The sequence below is a fragment of the Tiliqua scincoides genome, chromosome 5, assembly GCF_035046505.1.
Source record: "Tiliqua scincoides isolate rTilSci1 chromosome 5, rTilSci1.hap2, whole genome shotgun sequence".
Lineage (NCBI taxonomy): Eukaryota > Metazoa > Chordata > Lepidosauria > Squamata > Scincidae > Tiliqua > Tiliqua scincoides.
The window spans coordinates 111,419,268-111,433,730 of NC_089825.1; the positions used below are offsets into that span (position 1 = coordinate 111,419,268).

Consider the following 14,463-nt stretch of genomic DNA (forward strand, 5'->3'; position numbering starts at 1 on the left):
CATATGTGGCCTTTGTGCCAATTGAACATTTGTGGGGAGTTTTTAATTCGGAAAAGCATTCCATAATTTCTGATATGGTGTGGTCCACCCTACTGCCCTGATTCTGCTGCATATGCCGATCAGGTCTAAGAAGATGGGCATTGGGGAAAAGAGAGGTGGAAGGAGAAAGAGGGTTGGAGGCAAGACCTCACACAGGGTCTACTACTCTAGAGCAGGGGTCTCCAAACGTTTTGGCCAGAGGGCCGCATCAAATGTCTGGCACGGTTTTGAGGGCCGGGGAAAAAAATTTACATATAAAATTTAAATAAATAAATTAGAGATGGAACTTAGATGAGTGAATAAATGAATGAATGGGCTCAGTCATTCCACCTCTCTGGCCCTTAGAACACCCTCCAGATGCAACCAGAGCATAGTTTCAGTCATGTTCTGCAAAGTGGGCCAGGGGCTTTCAGGGGACGAGAGGCTGGCCACGGGCTGGATAGAGGCTCACCATGGGCTACATCTGGCCCCAGGGCCGGGATTTGGAGACCCCTGCTCTAGAGCAAAAGAGAATTGCTCTTCAGTGATCAGCAGGGGTGATTTGGGAAGCTGAATGGGAGGAGGACCTAGAGGCTGAGCAGCCAAAAGAAGGGGTGAGAATGGGGAAGTTGATGCAAAAAATGGACCAGGCAGCCCTAGCAGAGGAGCTGAATTCCAAGTGATGATCTGAACTTACCTGCCATAACTGTCATTGCCAGTCTCTCATTGAAATAAAAAATTGGTTTGCACTCCCTTTTCTCCAAGCAGGGGGATGTACCAGCCAATCATTACAGAATCTCTTTGCTTTGGAAAAAAAAAAAAAAAGCACTGACTACTTCATGGTGTCTTGATTATTTATTTACAAAAGTACAGGTTGAATAGGTATTACAGCAGCATATAAGCAAGTGTACAGGCTGGCAGTGCTCAATTCACAGCAAGCTCAGACCCGAATCAGCTTTTGTCTTCACAAACTTTTTGGCAACTCTGTGAGCCCCATGTCAGACTGCCCCTAGCAGCTCTCCTTGGCCTTCCCTCACCTCCAGTGCCCACTGCACAAACCAGCTTCACAGCTTCCTTCTCTCCTGCAGTTAGATATGACTCAAGAGACAATCCAGGGCGGCCCTGGACAAAGTGATGCAAAAATCTCCCACCAGTGCCCATGGTCAATGCCAAGGTATGCCAAACCTACGCAGGCATTGAATAATAGGACAGCATGGCTCATGGCATGGCTCCCAACAATATGGAAGAAGTTTCTGAAGTTTCATTTTTGTTGTGGGAACTGGGGCTATGTGTTTCCAACCTATTCATCCAGAAATAATAGTTTAACCATTTGGTTAGATCCAGGTCCAACAGGGGATACCAAGGTTTTGGGGTCCATTAAATTTGGTTCCTTTTCATGATGCTTTATTTCAAGGATAAGATGGCCAACTACTGACCCAGGAGAGGCTGAAATCAAGTCTTTTGAATCTTGGATCCAGGGGGCTGGGGAGTGATCCTCCTAATATGGAAGTCACGTAGGAGGGAATGGTCAATTTGTCCTCCCCAGGCCCACTGGCAGCTCACAGTTTACTGAGGGTAACAAAAGTTGTTGTTTTTTTTTCTTCCCCTGGCTCAAGTGATTTATCCTCATTTCTGGAGCTGCTGAGGAGTCCAGTTTGGTGATATGTGTGTTTGGTCCCTCAAAGGCTAAGATGTGTATATGGGATTGGTGCTACCTCCTCCCTTCTCCTCACAACTAGCCTGATTCCCTAGCAGTAGCGGCTAACACCAAGGAAAAGTTCTCTGCTGGACCGAGTATGGCTCCGGGTCTCTGGTAGCAACCAAGGTGCTTTGATATAAGCCATCAGCTCCTTGGCAGGGCTACGACGGGCTGGATTGGGCATCAATAGCCCTTTCAGCATCTCCAGTGCCTGGGGAGTGAAACACCCCCAATGAGGCGGGCATGGAGCAAAACAGGGACTGCGATGCCAGCAGACAAAGCTGCGGTAATGCCGGTCGGTGGACACAGCTGTGAGCCAGGGGAAATAGCCAGTTAGCACACAGAAGAGCAGCACTCCCAGACTCCATGTGTCCAGACTAGGTTGGGCCTCCAAATGAGCTTTTGGGCCCAGGCTGCACAGCTCAGGTGCTGTGTAGGGCAGGCTCTCAGGCAAGGCCGCGATGGCTTGGCCTTGTGGACAGCTCAGCCCAAAATCCGTCAGCTTGATGCGCCGGCACTCAGGGTCACACAGCAGCACGTTCTCTGGCTTGACGTCACGATGCACCAGACCCTTGGATTCCATATACTCCAGGGCACTGGAAAGCTGGAGGGCACAGCGCTTCACCCGCTGCTCAGGCACGCCAATCTTGGTGGAGAAAAAAGAGCAGAACTGAAAGCACTGTATGGCTCTGCAGATTACGTGGCAGGAGTAAGGGGCGTCAGGCCCAGCTCCAATAGGGTCAGATTGGAGGCACTCAGGGTACTTTAGGGCCCCTTGAGAAGACTGAGTGACTTTTCATCCTCTTTGAGTTGCCAACTCCCTTTCAACCAAGCTATCAAAGCCCTGCTCAGGGTATGTGCTCCAGCCGTTTTAAGTGCTTCCAGGCAGCTTTCCATAAAGCAGCTGGAAACCAAGCTGACAAGGATGAAAACAGTGCATGGACATTGGAAGGGCTTTGTATATTCCATTTTTCTGTGATCACTTCATGCACACATGAAATTTGGCATCACAACCAAAAGTCTAGGAATCAAAGTGGTGTTCTTTTGTTTGTTTTTTTTAAAGCAATTTTCTAGTCCGGGCCAGCTCATCCATGAGGCTGACTGAAGCAGTTGACTCAAGCAGCAGGTTGGCAGAAGCTCCTGCCTCTATCTGCCCACTTAATTCCACTGCTCCTCCTCCCCTGGATCAGCAAAAGGGGGGGGGGGGGGTGAGGACAACAGAGCAGAAAAGGATATGTGGAGAAGAGGAGAAGGGTGGGCCAGAGTGCCATACACTCTAGTATATCTTTCTCCTGTTCTTCACACTTCCTCTCTGCCCCCCTTTTTTGGTCCAATCCAGGAAGTGAGAGGAACAGAGGCTGGCACATCATCAGATGGGGGACAGCATTTGGCATGCCACCTCAGGCATCCAATAGCTTTGGGCTGGTCCTGTTTCTAGCCTCTTATGGCTATGAAGACAGGTATGAAAATGTGTGTCAAGATTAGGTACAACCTAAAACAAATTATTTACGGTGCAGAATTCACACATATTATGGCTTTGCAAGTACTTGAATGTGAAGAATGGATGAACAGAAGAGGCAGGAGTCTAGGAAACAGAATGCCTTCTAAAGTTTGTTTGAAAGATGGGGGTGTAGCGTTTGAAAATGAGCAGTTCTGGAGGGTGAAGTGTTCATATTCAGCTCACTCAAAATTATGGAGCTATTTGTGGGAGTAAACATACCTCTGCACATGCTCAGAGGCATGTGTATTACTACTGCCATCCTAGACCATGAGAATAAGCCATGGTGGATAGTTTATGCATTACTTGAAATGGCACAGAGGTCATGGAAGGGGAGCGTGCGTGAGAGAAGATGCTTGTACTCGCTCCTCAGACACATCCCCTTGCCCTCCACTTCATCTCACGGAGCCGTTTTAAAAACATGAGAAAAGATGGGAGCTAGAGAGAACGGATTACTACAGAACACGTGATTGGCTCAAGAGCAGCCTTGAGTTACCTGTGGCACCATGAGAGAGAAGAGGTCGTTGGCCAAGGCCAGCTCTTGTGCAAAGACGTAGTGTTGAGGGGTCTGGAAGGCAATGCCCAGGGCCGTGGCAATGCAAGGATGAGCGCTCAAGGTTAGTGCAATGCAGTACTCATTCAAAAACTCCTGCAGTTCCGTGTGTTTCTTGCGCACAAATTTCAGCGCCATGGGGGTCCCTGCAAGAGAGATGTTCAGGAGTTTGCTTTGTCCTCACATCAGATCAAACCAGCTAGCCCCCCCCCCGATACAATTTGCCAGAACGAAATAGCTGACACCCTATGAACAAAAGCCTGGTTCCTGCAGACAGCAGTGGAGGTGATGAACCTGAGGGCTGTGCCACTTCAACCTGTGGGTGGAGGCTCACCTGACTGAATATTCGTCTATGCTCCCCAGAAGAAATCCTCACCACTCGAAAACAAGCATGCCAGGGAGAATAGTTCTAGCCGTCTTATTGTGTAATTTCTTTCTTCCTTTCCTTCTATTTTTACTCCACCACATGAAGCAAAAGATACTTCTAATTTATGGAAATCTATTAGAAGCAGGTGAGCTTTCCCCTGCAGTTTGGTTGGCAACCTTCAGTCTCAAAAGACTATGGTATAAGCCTACAGCACCCGGTATTCCCAGGCGGTCTCCCATCCAAGTACTAACCAGGCCTGACCCTGCTTAGCTTCTGAAATCAGATGAGATCGGGCAAGTGCAGGGTAACAGTTGCTGCAGCTTGAACCTTGGGACACTATTGCTATTCAGAAGAGACAATACTGACCTAAATGGCCAAGGCTCTGACATGATAAAAGACATGGTCCTCTTATGGTTACCTAGTGAGTCCCAGATGAGTTGAGACTCCGTCTGATCATTATTCTGTTGTAGTGAGGAGAAAGCACACTGTGCATACTCTGTGGTTCTCTTGCAATATTTCAGGGCTCAGCCCTAAGTGCCGGTGGCTCCAATGTTATTGGTTCAAGGGTTGAATTTCCTCCCCTGCCTTGCCCCTTAACCATCTCCTGACTCACCTTGGTGCTGGTGGACTGCCATCATCACATGCCCATAGGAGCCACTCCCCAGCTCTCGGAGGATGGTGTAACTACTCGTCACTTCTACCTGGGGCAGATTCTGTGATGTCAGCTGGACCATCTCTTTCAGCCGTTCGGCAATGTTGCCGAGGCTGAGCTTCATGGCTGCACAGTGAAAAAGGGAGGAGAGAGACTTGTGGTGAACACAGAGAGCAAGTTGCATCCCAGCACCAAGTGCATTTGGAAAGCTCCTCCTGAGTGCTGAAGATACTTTTTCCTCTCCTCTTGATTTTTGTTTGGTTGCAAACATGGTGGCAAAACTTTCTTCAAAGTTCAGAAGGTGAACTTATACCTTTATGAAGATAAAATAGAGCTCGGTTTCTCAGGGCATGTACTCACCATGTAAAGTGAGTTTCTCTTCCCCTTCACTCACTTAAACTGCCTGTGTGTGTGGAGATACTTAAAAAGTTGGATTGAAAAGGCTATTTTTCAATGTGCTTTTAGGAATCAAAGTGGAGATTTTCATCTGCTAATGACTGCAAGTTCAGAGCATCGAAAAGATGGTTATTCTGGATTTATACTCGGGGGTAGAAGGGTGTGATCCTGTGTATGAGGCATGAAAGTGGAACATGCCCTCCTGCCTGCCCATCCACACAAATGCATACCAAGGCAGGAGGAGGAGGAAAGATATAGAAATGTATGCAGGGATGATTGAGAGAAAGTGATCATAACAGGTTGGTTGGTTTGGACGCGTCTATGCTACATGCACAGCTCTGAGACTCTTGCAGCAAAAAATTGATGATAGCAAAATAGTGGTGCTGGGAACTGCTAGTGGGCACAATCCTATCCAACTTCCCAGCACTGGGGCAGCCACAATGCAGCCACAAGGTAAGGAACAAATGTTCCCAGACCTTGAGGAGGCCTCTGTGACTGCCTCCCCACCACAGGATGCAACACATGCCCCATTGGCACAGCAGCACCGGCACTGAAAAATTGGATAGGATTGGGCCCAGTGTCTCCAGTTGTGCTTTGCCACATTAAGGGGGAAAATGATGCAGACAGCAAACTCCTCTCCCTCCAGAACAAAGCTGCGCATACCTGGGCAAATTATGACTGCAAATGCACAACCGAAAATGAGGGTATCAGTCGCCCTACTGTGTAAAAGGGCAGAGAACCCAATGGAGGACAAAAGAAATCTTCACTGCCCAGGTTCCCCTACTGTGCTGAGGTTTCCTTCTAATTTTTCCTTAGTCACTCTGAAGCAGCATGTCTTCCCATGTGAGAGCACTGATTCCCTCTGGCGCCACACCAGAAATGACCGCACCATAATGTTTACATAAGCAGACACCACATGTATTGGACTGTGTATCAGATGCTTGACTCTAATAAATTGAGCTGCAAGAGGGGAACAGAGCCCTGTGGCTGCACTCCTATATACTGTACACTTTCCTGGGAGTAAGGCTCACTGAATACAAGGTGACTGACTTATTCAGGTGACCTACTCAGAAGTAGCCATGCATAGGATTATGCTGTGAATCCTGGACCAAATGGGTGGCAAAAAGGCTTTTGGTGCTGGGGCTCAGACATGCAAAATGTTAATAAACACTAAAGAAATTAGTGCCCCTGCTCATATGCAGAGGGTGCTTCTCATTTGTGTGGTTCAACAACCACACCCGATGCCCACACTTAATGTGATTTGGGGAAAATACTTCTAGGGCAGAAATGTGACTGAACAGGTCGGCAGACTTCAATCCCAGCCTTCTTTTATTAGAAACTAGGGATTGGGGGTTGTGACTGAGGGGTCCTTTAAAGATGCTTGGCACCCCATACTTTGTGAAAGCATTCCCGCAGGTGCATTTTTGCAAGTGACTCTCTGAATACCTTCTAGCTTGAAATGAGTCATTTGTGAACACTGTTAGTCTTTGTAGCTTGTAAAGGAAAAGAGAGCCATTTAAAGCCAAAACACACTTTCTATGCTCATGTAAGTTATGCATTCAAATGCACAGGAAATGCAAATCAGGACTGAAGCACCCCTGCCCTGAAACAGATGCTTACCTGCCACGGTGGAGCTGGAGCACTCCCGACTCTTGCTTCCTGAGTGGTTTGTTGATTGACTCTCTGGACTATCTGTGTATATTTGGTACCTGCCACATGTAGATCTGCATGGAGCCTTTTATAGCAACCACTTCCCATCTGGTTCTGTCCAGCCACACAAGTAGGGAAAGAGGCCAAGCCACCCCTCTCGTCTCTTCCCCTCCTGCCCCAAAAGGTCAGGGCTCTGGAGAGTTCCACGGGGCAGGATTAGCAACTACTTACCAGAGTTATTTTTACCTCCGCCTGCCCAGCTGCTTTTACGCTTATGTATACGTGTCCCAGATGTTCCTGGAAAGGAGTTGAGCTTCTCTGTCTTCAAGGGACTGGTAGGGGACTGGTTTTTGATGAGACAAGTTGCATTAGACTAGGAAAAAATGACTGTTGTGCCTATATGGTCTCTGCTTCCACATCTTGCCCAGCAGCAGATCACCATGCCATCCTCATTTCATGATGAGGTGACAAGGAGGGACAGAGCTGTAATCATGGGGGACTTCAATTATCCTCATATAGACTGGGTCAATTTGTGTTCTGGTCACGATAAGGAGACCAGATCTCTTGACGTGCTAAATGACTGTGGCTTAGAGCAGCTAGTCACGGAGCCCACCAGAGGGCAGGTGACTCTGGATTTAATATTGTGCGGTACACAGGACCTGGTTAGAGATGTAAACGTTACTGAGCCATTGGGGAACAGTGATCATGCTGCGATCCGTTTTGACGTGCATGTTGGGGGAAGAATACCAGGCAAATCTCTAACAAAAACCCTTGACTTCCGACGGGCAGACTTCCCTCAAATGAGGAGGCTGGTTAGAAGGAGGTTGAAAGGGAGGGTAAAAAGAGTCCAATCTCTCCAGAGTGCATGGAGGCTGCTTAAAACAACAGTAATAGAGGCCCAGCAGATGTGTATCCCACAAAGAAAGAAGGGTTCCACTAAATCCAGGAGGGTGCCCGCATGGCTAATCAGCCAAGTTAGAGAGGCTGTGAAGGGCAAGGAAGCTTCCTTCCGTAAATGGAAGTCTTGCCCTAATGAGGAGAATAAAAAGGAACATAAACTGTGGCAAAAGAAATGTAAGAAGGTGATATGGGAGGCCAAGCGAGACTATGAGGAACACATGGCCAGCAGCATTAAGGGGAATAATAAAAGCTTCTTCAAATATGTTAGAAGCAGGAAACCCGCCAGAGAAGCGGTTGGCCCTCTGGATGGTGAGGGAGGGAAAGGGAAGATAAAAGGAGACTTAGAGATGGCAGAGAAATTAAATGAGTTCTTTGCATCTGTCTTCACGGCAGAAGACCTTGGGCAGATACCGCTGCCCGAACGGCCCCTCCTGACCAAGGAGTTAAGTCAGATAGAGGTTAAAAGAGAAGATGTTTCAGACCTCCTTGATAAATTAAAGATCAATAAGTCACCGGGCCCTGATGGCATCCACCCAAGAGTTATTAAGGAATTGAAGAATGAAGTTGCTGATCTCTTGACTAAGATATGCAACTGGTCCCTCAAAACAGCCACAGTGCCCGAAGATTGGAGGATAGCAAATGTCACGCCTATCTTTAAAAAGGGAAAGGGGGGATCCGGGAAACTATAGGCCTAACATCTGTACCGGGTAAGATGGTGGAATGCCTCATCAAAGATAGGATCTCAAAACACATAAATGAACAGGACTTGCTGAGGGAGAATCAGCATGGCTTCTGTAAGGGTAAGTCTTGCCTCACGAACCTTATAGAATTCTTTGAAAAGGTCAACAGGCATGTGGATGCAGGAGAACCCGTGGACATTATATATCTGGACTTTCAGAAAGTGTACAACACGGTCCCTCACCAAAGGCTACTGAGAAAACTCCACAGTCAGGGAATTAGAGGACAGGTCCTCTCATGGATTGAGAACTAGTTGGAGGCCAGGAAGCAGAGAGTGGGTGTCAATGGGCAATTTTCACAATGGAGAGAGGTGCAAAGCGGTGAAAAGCCCCAAGGATCTGTCCTGGGACCGGTGCTTTTCAACCTCTTCATAAATGACCTGGAGACAGGGGTGAGCAGTGAGGTTGCAAAGTTTGCAGACGACACCAAACTTTTCCGAGTGGTGAAGACCAGAAGTGATTGTGAGGAGCTCCAGAAGGATCTCTCCAGACTGGCAGAATGGGCAACAAAATGGCAGATGCGCTTCAATGTCAGTAAGTGTAAAGTCATGCACATTGGGGCAAAAAATCAAAACTTTAGATATAGGCTGATGGGTTCTGAGCTGTCTGTGACAGATCAGGAGAGAGATCTTGGGGTGGTGGTGGACAGGTCGATGAAAGTGTCGACCCAATTTTCGGAGGCAGTTAAGAAGGCCAATTCTATGCTTGGGATCATTAGGAAAGGTATTGAGAACAAAACGGCTAATATTATAATGCCATTGTACAAATCGATGGTAAGGCCACACCTGGAGTATTGTGTCCAGTTCTGGTCGCCGCATCTCAAAAAAGACATAGTGGAAATGGAAAAGGTGCAAAAGAGAGCGACTAAGATGATTACGGGGCTGGGGCACCTTCCTTACGAGGAAAGGCTACGGCGTTTGGGCCTCTTCAGCCTAGAAAAGAGACGCCTGAGGGGGGACATGATTGAGACATACAAAATTATGCAGGGGATGGACAGAGTGGATAGGGAGATGCTCTTTACACTCTCACATAACACCAGAACCAGGGGACATCCACTAAAATTGAGTGTTGGGAGAGTTAGAACAGACAAGAGAAAATATTTCTTTACTCAGAGTGTGGTTGGTCTGTGGAACTCCTTGCCACAGGATGTGGTGACGGCATCTGGCCTGGATGCCTTTAAAAGGGGATTGGACAAGTTTCTGGAGGAAAAATCCATTACGGGGTACAAGCCATGATGTGTATGCACAACCTCCTGATTTTAGAAATGGGTTATGTCAGAAGGCCAGATGCAAGGGAGGGCACCAGGATGAGGTCTCTTGTTATCTGGTGTGCTCCCTGGGGCATTTGGTGGGCCGCTGTGAGATACAGGAAGCTGGACTAGATGGGCCTATGGCCTGATCCAGTGGGGCTGTTCTTATGTTCTTATGATCCGGGCCAGAACACATCCCTGTTTACATCACACACACCTTTCACACACTTCTCACTTCCCCGAGGAGAGGACAGTTTTCACAGAGAGAAAATCTGGAGGACAAATTATTTGGAGGACAAAGTACAGAAGGTTTCAATTCTGTGTTGTAATATTTATTTGCAGGTGTACAGGTTGAGCATATAACAAGCAAGCAGGCCTAGAGCACTAGCCCCATAGCATCAGTTGAGCACCCTTCAGATCCTAAAAAGCTGCTTCAGCCAATCAGGAAGTCCCTTAGAAGCTGTCTTCCAAATGCAGCTTGGGGGCACACATGTTTGATGTTCTTTCATATGAAACAATTTCTTCCACACTGAAAACGAGCATGTCAGAGAGAGGTTTGGGTTCTGATGTTTCTCCCTGGCATCAGATTTTCTGTGTGGAGAGAACTCTCTGTATGGAGAAGCATCACGCTCCTCCACTTGCAATGTGGGGTTGTCAGCCCTGACTGAAGCTATTCCTGAAGATTCTCCACTCCCACCTCAGCATGACATTGAGCTCAGTCCTACGATCATGCTGAGCCTGTTCAGGCCCGCTGCGCTGGCTCCAGAGTGCTGCAAACATTCTATAAAGCATGTTTGCACTGACTTGGGAGCAGGCCATGCTAGCACAAGGATGTATGTCTGCCTGCTGGTGCTAGATCCCATCCCATCGCTGGCTAAGGCAGGTGGGTTTGCACCAAGCAGTGCAGGAGATGAGAGAGGGTGACCGGAGGGCATTCTGGGAGGGGGTGGGGAGGGTGCATTTCTGGGTAGGGCAAGAGTGGAATGTGAGGTGGCGCCTGGGAGGGGGTGAGATTGGTGGCAGCAGTTCCCGCTGTGTCCTAACCCCCATCTCTAGCTCGGCAGCCCTACACAGGTTTCTCAGATTTGTGCCAGCTAAACCATTGGTGCAAACCATTCTAACCATGGAAGAATGGTTGAAGCAGGGGTGGACACCAGGCAGAAAGTAAATCAGGATCGAGTGGTAGATCTCTGATTTGTAGTAGATCAGCAGGGGTTTCTGAGGGCCCAGTTGCCTAACAATAGCAACAAAAATACTCCCCCATTAGACTCTTAAAACAAATACTGTAATGATACTCAGCGATTGTATAGCATTTTTCAGTGCGCTAAGCACTTCACACGTTGCAGGGCTGAACATGTCCTCAGAGGCAATTCACCCCTTAATACTGCATCCAACCCTCTGAGCAGGCTCCAGTTGGGAGACCTGACCATTCAGGCAAAACCAAAAGTAGATCCTGCAAACCCAAAGTCCACCCACCCCTAGGTTAAACAATGTTAGGTGCTAACTCACACATTAGTACGTGAGCTTGAGCAGGAACCCTAAAAGTTCTCACCCAGCTGAGCAAATCCTCCCCAGATCATCCTTTCCTAGCAATAGTATTCAGCTTTCTGGGGAAGGACCACCTGCTTCTGCAGGGATCACTGGCACTGGGCAGAATCCCCCCCCCCTTTGCTTGCGTGTGAATATCTTGCCCCTCAACAGGAGACAGATGCGCCCTGACCTTTGCTTGTTCCTTGGCAGTTTTTGCCTAGTGTGTGGTTTGGCCTTTGCCAATGATGGTTTACGGATGTACATGGCAGTAAGCTGGCCTCTGGGGAAGGACTGGGGGCCTAAGTGGGCAGGTGGGCAGGGCACTGTTTGTTGTACCCTCAGTTTCCATGGAGAGTCACTCATCGAAATGGTTTCGTGCATAGGAGAGAAGAGGGGAGGGAGAGCTTCTTCCTCATCCAGAAGACATCTGTTTACAGGCCCTGCAGGAACTGCAGTGAAGAACCTGGAAGTACAGGGAATAGGATGAGGAAAGGCAGGGAGATTTGCCCTTAGAACAACCCCAGGCTCACCTGCTGGAAGCCAAATGGGAGCATTGCGCACAGTCAGCTGGGATTGTTTAAACCACTGGTTCCCAACCCATGGTGTGGAACACAGGTAGTCTGCGAGACCCTGAGAAATGGTCCGTGAGGAAAAAAAGATCACCTTATATCACTTCCAGCATCTTGCTGAGCAAGCGCTTTCCCAAGGACCACCACTGAAGGCAGAGAATGGTCCATATGCAGCCAACACTTCAGTTGGTGGGTAGTTGATCTAATCTACCTTTCTATGTGCCACATCCAGAGATTTCACCATTAGTGCTCCCCTAAAACCTGGAACTAGCCTCATGTACCTACCAGAACATATGAAACTTTCTATGAACCTAAGGAACATTTTAAAGACTGCATTTATCTCGAAACTAGACATGAAAACTAGCTCTCTGCCTCAGCTATGGGCCATCCATTATCTGTCCTCTCTGGTAGTCCATCAGGGACTGCTGGCTTGGGAGATGCTTCCCTACAGTACCCCAGAGAGGACAGAGAACAGACCATCCACAGCCAGCAACAAAAGCAGGAACTCACAAATCTTCTCTACAAATAATAATTCTAAAAAAACTTCCCATTACAAATTTAATTGTATTTTTTGTGGGCGGGAGGGCAGGAATGGAGAGGGAGGTTCCATGTGGTCCTCAACTATTCCAATTTTCATCTCAATGGTCCGCGGGATCCTAAAGGTTGGGAACCACTGGTTTAAACAGGCTTACCAGAGCTGGTCTTTCCATGAAGCAAAGGGAAGGTCTTGCTTCAGGTGGCAAGATAGGGAAAGCAATTTCCTGCCCCAACATCACCATATGTGGACCAAACTACAGTAGATGTGATGATAGGGCCTTTATTAACATGTCTTCCCTGTAAGCATATAAAATGGGCTGGGCAGTGTGTGTGTGAGAGAGAGAGAGAGAGAGAGAGAGGAGAATAAAAGCATAGGAGAGAGGAGCAGCAAACTTCTCCTGCAGCTGAATTCCCTGTAGCTGGTTGCTCCAGACATTTTTTCCCTTCCAGTTTCAATAGTGGATGTTGCTGGGAAGTGGCAGGAAAAGTGCTGCAACAGACTGAGAAGTGGTGAGTTGTGCAGGAGGGCAGCCCAGTTCCCTTTCCCCATACAGCACTTTATGTTTGTGACTTCAAGTGACTCCACCTCACTTTATGTGTGAGTGTGGCAAATAGGTAAAACATTTTATTAATGGTAAATTTCCATCTCATGCTTCCTCCAAGGAGCTCAGAGTGATGTGTGTGGTTCCCCTATTCCAGTTTAATCCTCACAACAACTCTGTTTGTTCAGTGAGGCTAAGAGGTGGTCACCCATGTTAGAGCCCAATCCTATCCAACTTTCCAGCACCAGTGCAGCCACAATACAGCCCCAAGGTAAGGGAACAAATGTTCCCATACCTTGAGGAGGCCTCTGTGACTGCCTCCCCACTACAGAATGCAGTGCAAGCCCCTTTGGCACAGCTGCACCGGCACTGGAATTTTGGATAGAATTTAGCCCTTAGTTGACGATTTAGAAGTGCTGGTGAAGGAAACCTGAGTTAAAAATGTAATGGCAGAGAAAATACTCTTGTGGTATTGGAAAGACAAGGCAAGAAAGGCAGAACTTAGACTGAAGGCTCTGCTTGATGTGTGGACTGAAAAGACACCAGTCAGTTATAAAAGAAAAAGAAGGAAAAGACTCTATTGCAATAAAGGATGCAAGTAGGCTTTTGCCAAGAAGCTTGCATGCCATTAATTATTCTTGTTACAGTTCTTCTGGGGTACACATCATACATTCCTTTCATAAGTGATATATGTCACCTACAGGGGCAGATCCAGTGTTTATGTTTGGGGGAGGGGAGCAGGAACACTACCTTAACTCCAGAGACCAGGTCAACCAGGTAGACCTGGCTCCTGGCTGAGCTTATGGCTGGCCTCTGTCGCCATTCGCTGGGTGGATAGACCTGGGCTCCAACCTAGACTTGGAGCCCAGATTTACCTGTCAGGTAGGCCTGGGCTCCCATTCCAACTTCGCTCCACCCAGTATGTGTTCCCCTGGTGTCTGACTTTGCTCCCCGCTGATGCAACAGTTTTGGGGGGCTATGTACCCAGCCCCCCCCCGGATCCATCCATAGTTCCAAGAGCTGATAACTTGAGTATTGGCCTTTTAAAGGCTGTGCAGGGTAAATTTAGTCATCACTGTACGCTCTTGTATATGTGTTTGCCTTGCTTATTAAACCTCCTGTTGTGCTGATCATACTTTGGTCTCCTGACCATAATTTGGCCCTCCATGTCATTAAAATGTGGGTGCTAGTTCAAAGTAGGGGCACGTATGTCATTTTGATAGTTTAATTCAGGTACAATAATGTCTAGGGGCAGTTTATAAAGCCAAAATCACTTGTTCCTGGCCCATACCACCTTAGGTAATGGAGCAGAGAAATCTGGAGAGGTGGTTGATTGGTTGAATGTTAAACCAATTTAATGTTGAATGTTAAACCCACTTAAATTAGTTTAACTGAACTGTGTTCAAACATTGCAACCAATTAATTTGGTGGGTGGCAACCCCTTGAATTGCACAGAGCCATATTACCACATTCCCTTGTCACACTCTCCTCGCTCATCAGTCGCACAGAGTAAGGTCGTACATGGAGATGGTAGAAATCTGGACTGTTCCACCTCAGACTATGTAA

General features: G+C 47.7%; 1 protein-coding gene and 1 pseudogene across 1 annotated transcript; both read right to left on the reverse strand.

Moving 5' to 3' along the window:
• Positions 1-858: 858 nt before the first annotated feature.
• LOC136654148 (serine/threonine-protein kinase SBK1-like) lies at positions 859-6,912 on the reverse strand. The gene is made up of 4 exons (XM_066631037.1): positions 6,804-6,912; positions 4,749-4,913; positions 3,712-3,914; positions 859-2,363 (listed from the first exon to the last, which is right to left on the reverse strand). The coding sequence occupies exons 2-4, from the start codon at positions 4,909-4,911 to the stop codon at positions 1,767-1,769; spliced, it is 963 nt and encodes a 320-aa protein (XP_066487134.1). The 5' UTR covers positions 4,912-4,913; positions 6,804-6,912; the 3' UTR covers positions 859-1,766.
• On the reverse strand, positions 4,338-4,457 carry LOC136655004 (5S ribosomal RNA; annotated as a pseudogene).
• Positions 6,913-14,463: the final 7,551 nt, after the last annotated feature.

Coding starts and splice junctions, on each gene's coding strand:
- LOC136654148 (XM_066631037.1), bottom strand. CDS start 4,911: ATGAAGCTCAGCCTCGGCAACATTGCCGAACGGCTGAAAGAGATGGTC. Junction 3,915..4,748: donor GGCAGTCCACCAGCACCAAG/GTGAGTCAGGAG, acceptor TCTCTCTTGCAG/GGACCCCCATGGCGCTGAAA. Junction 2,364..3,711: donor TCTCTCTCATGGTGCCACAG/GTAACTCAAGGC, acceptor TTCTCCACCAAG/ATTGGCGTGCCTGAGCAGCG.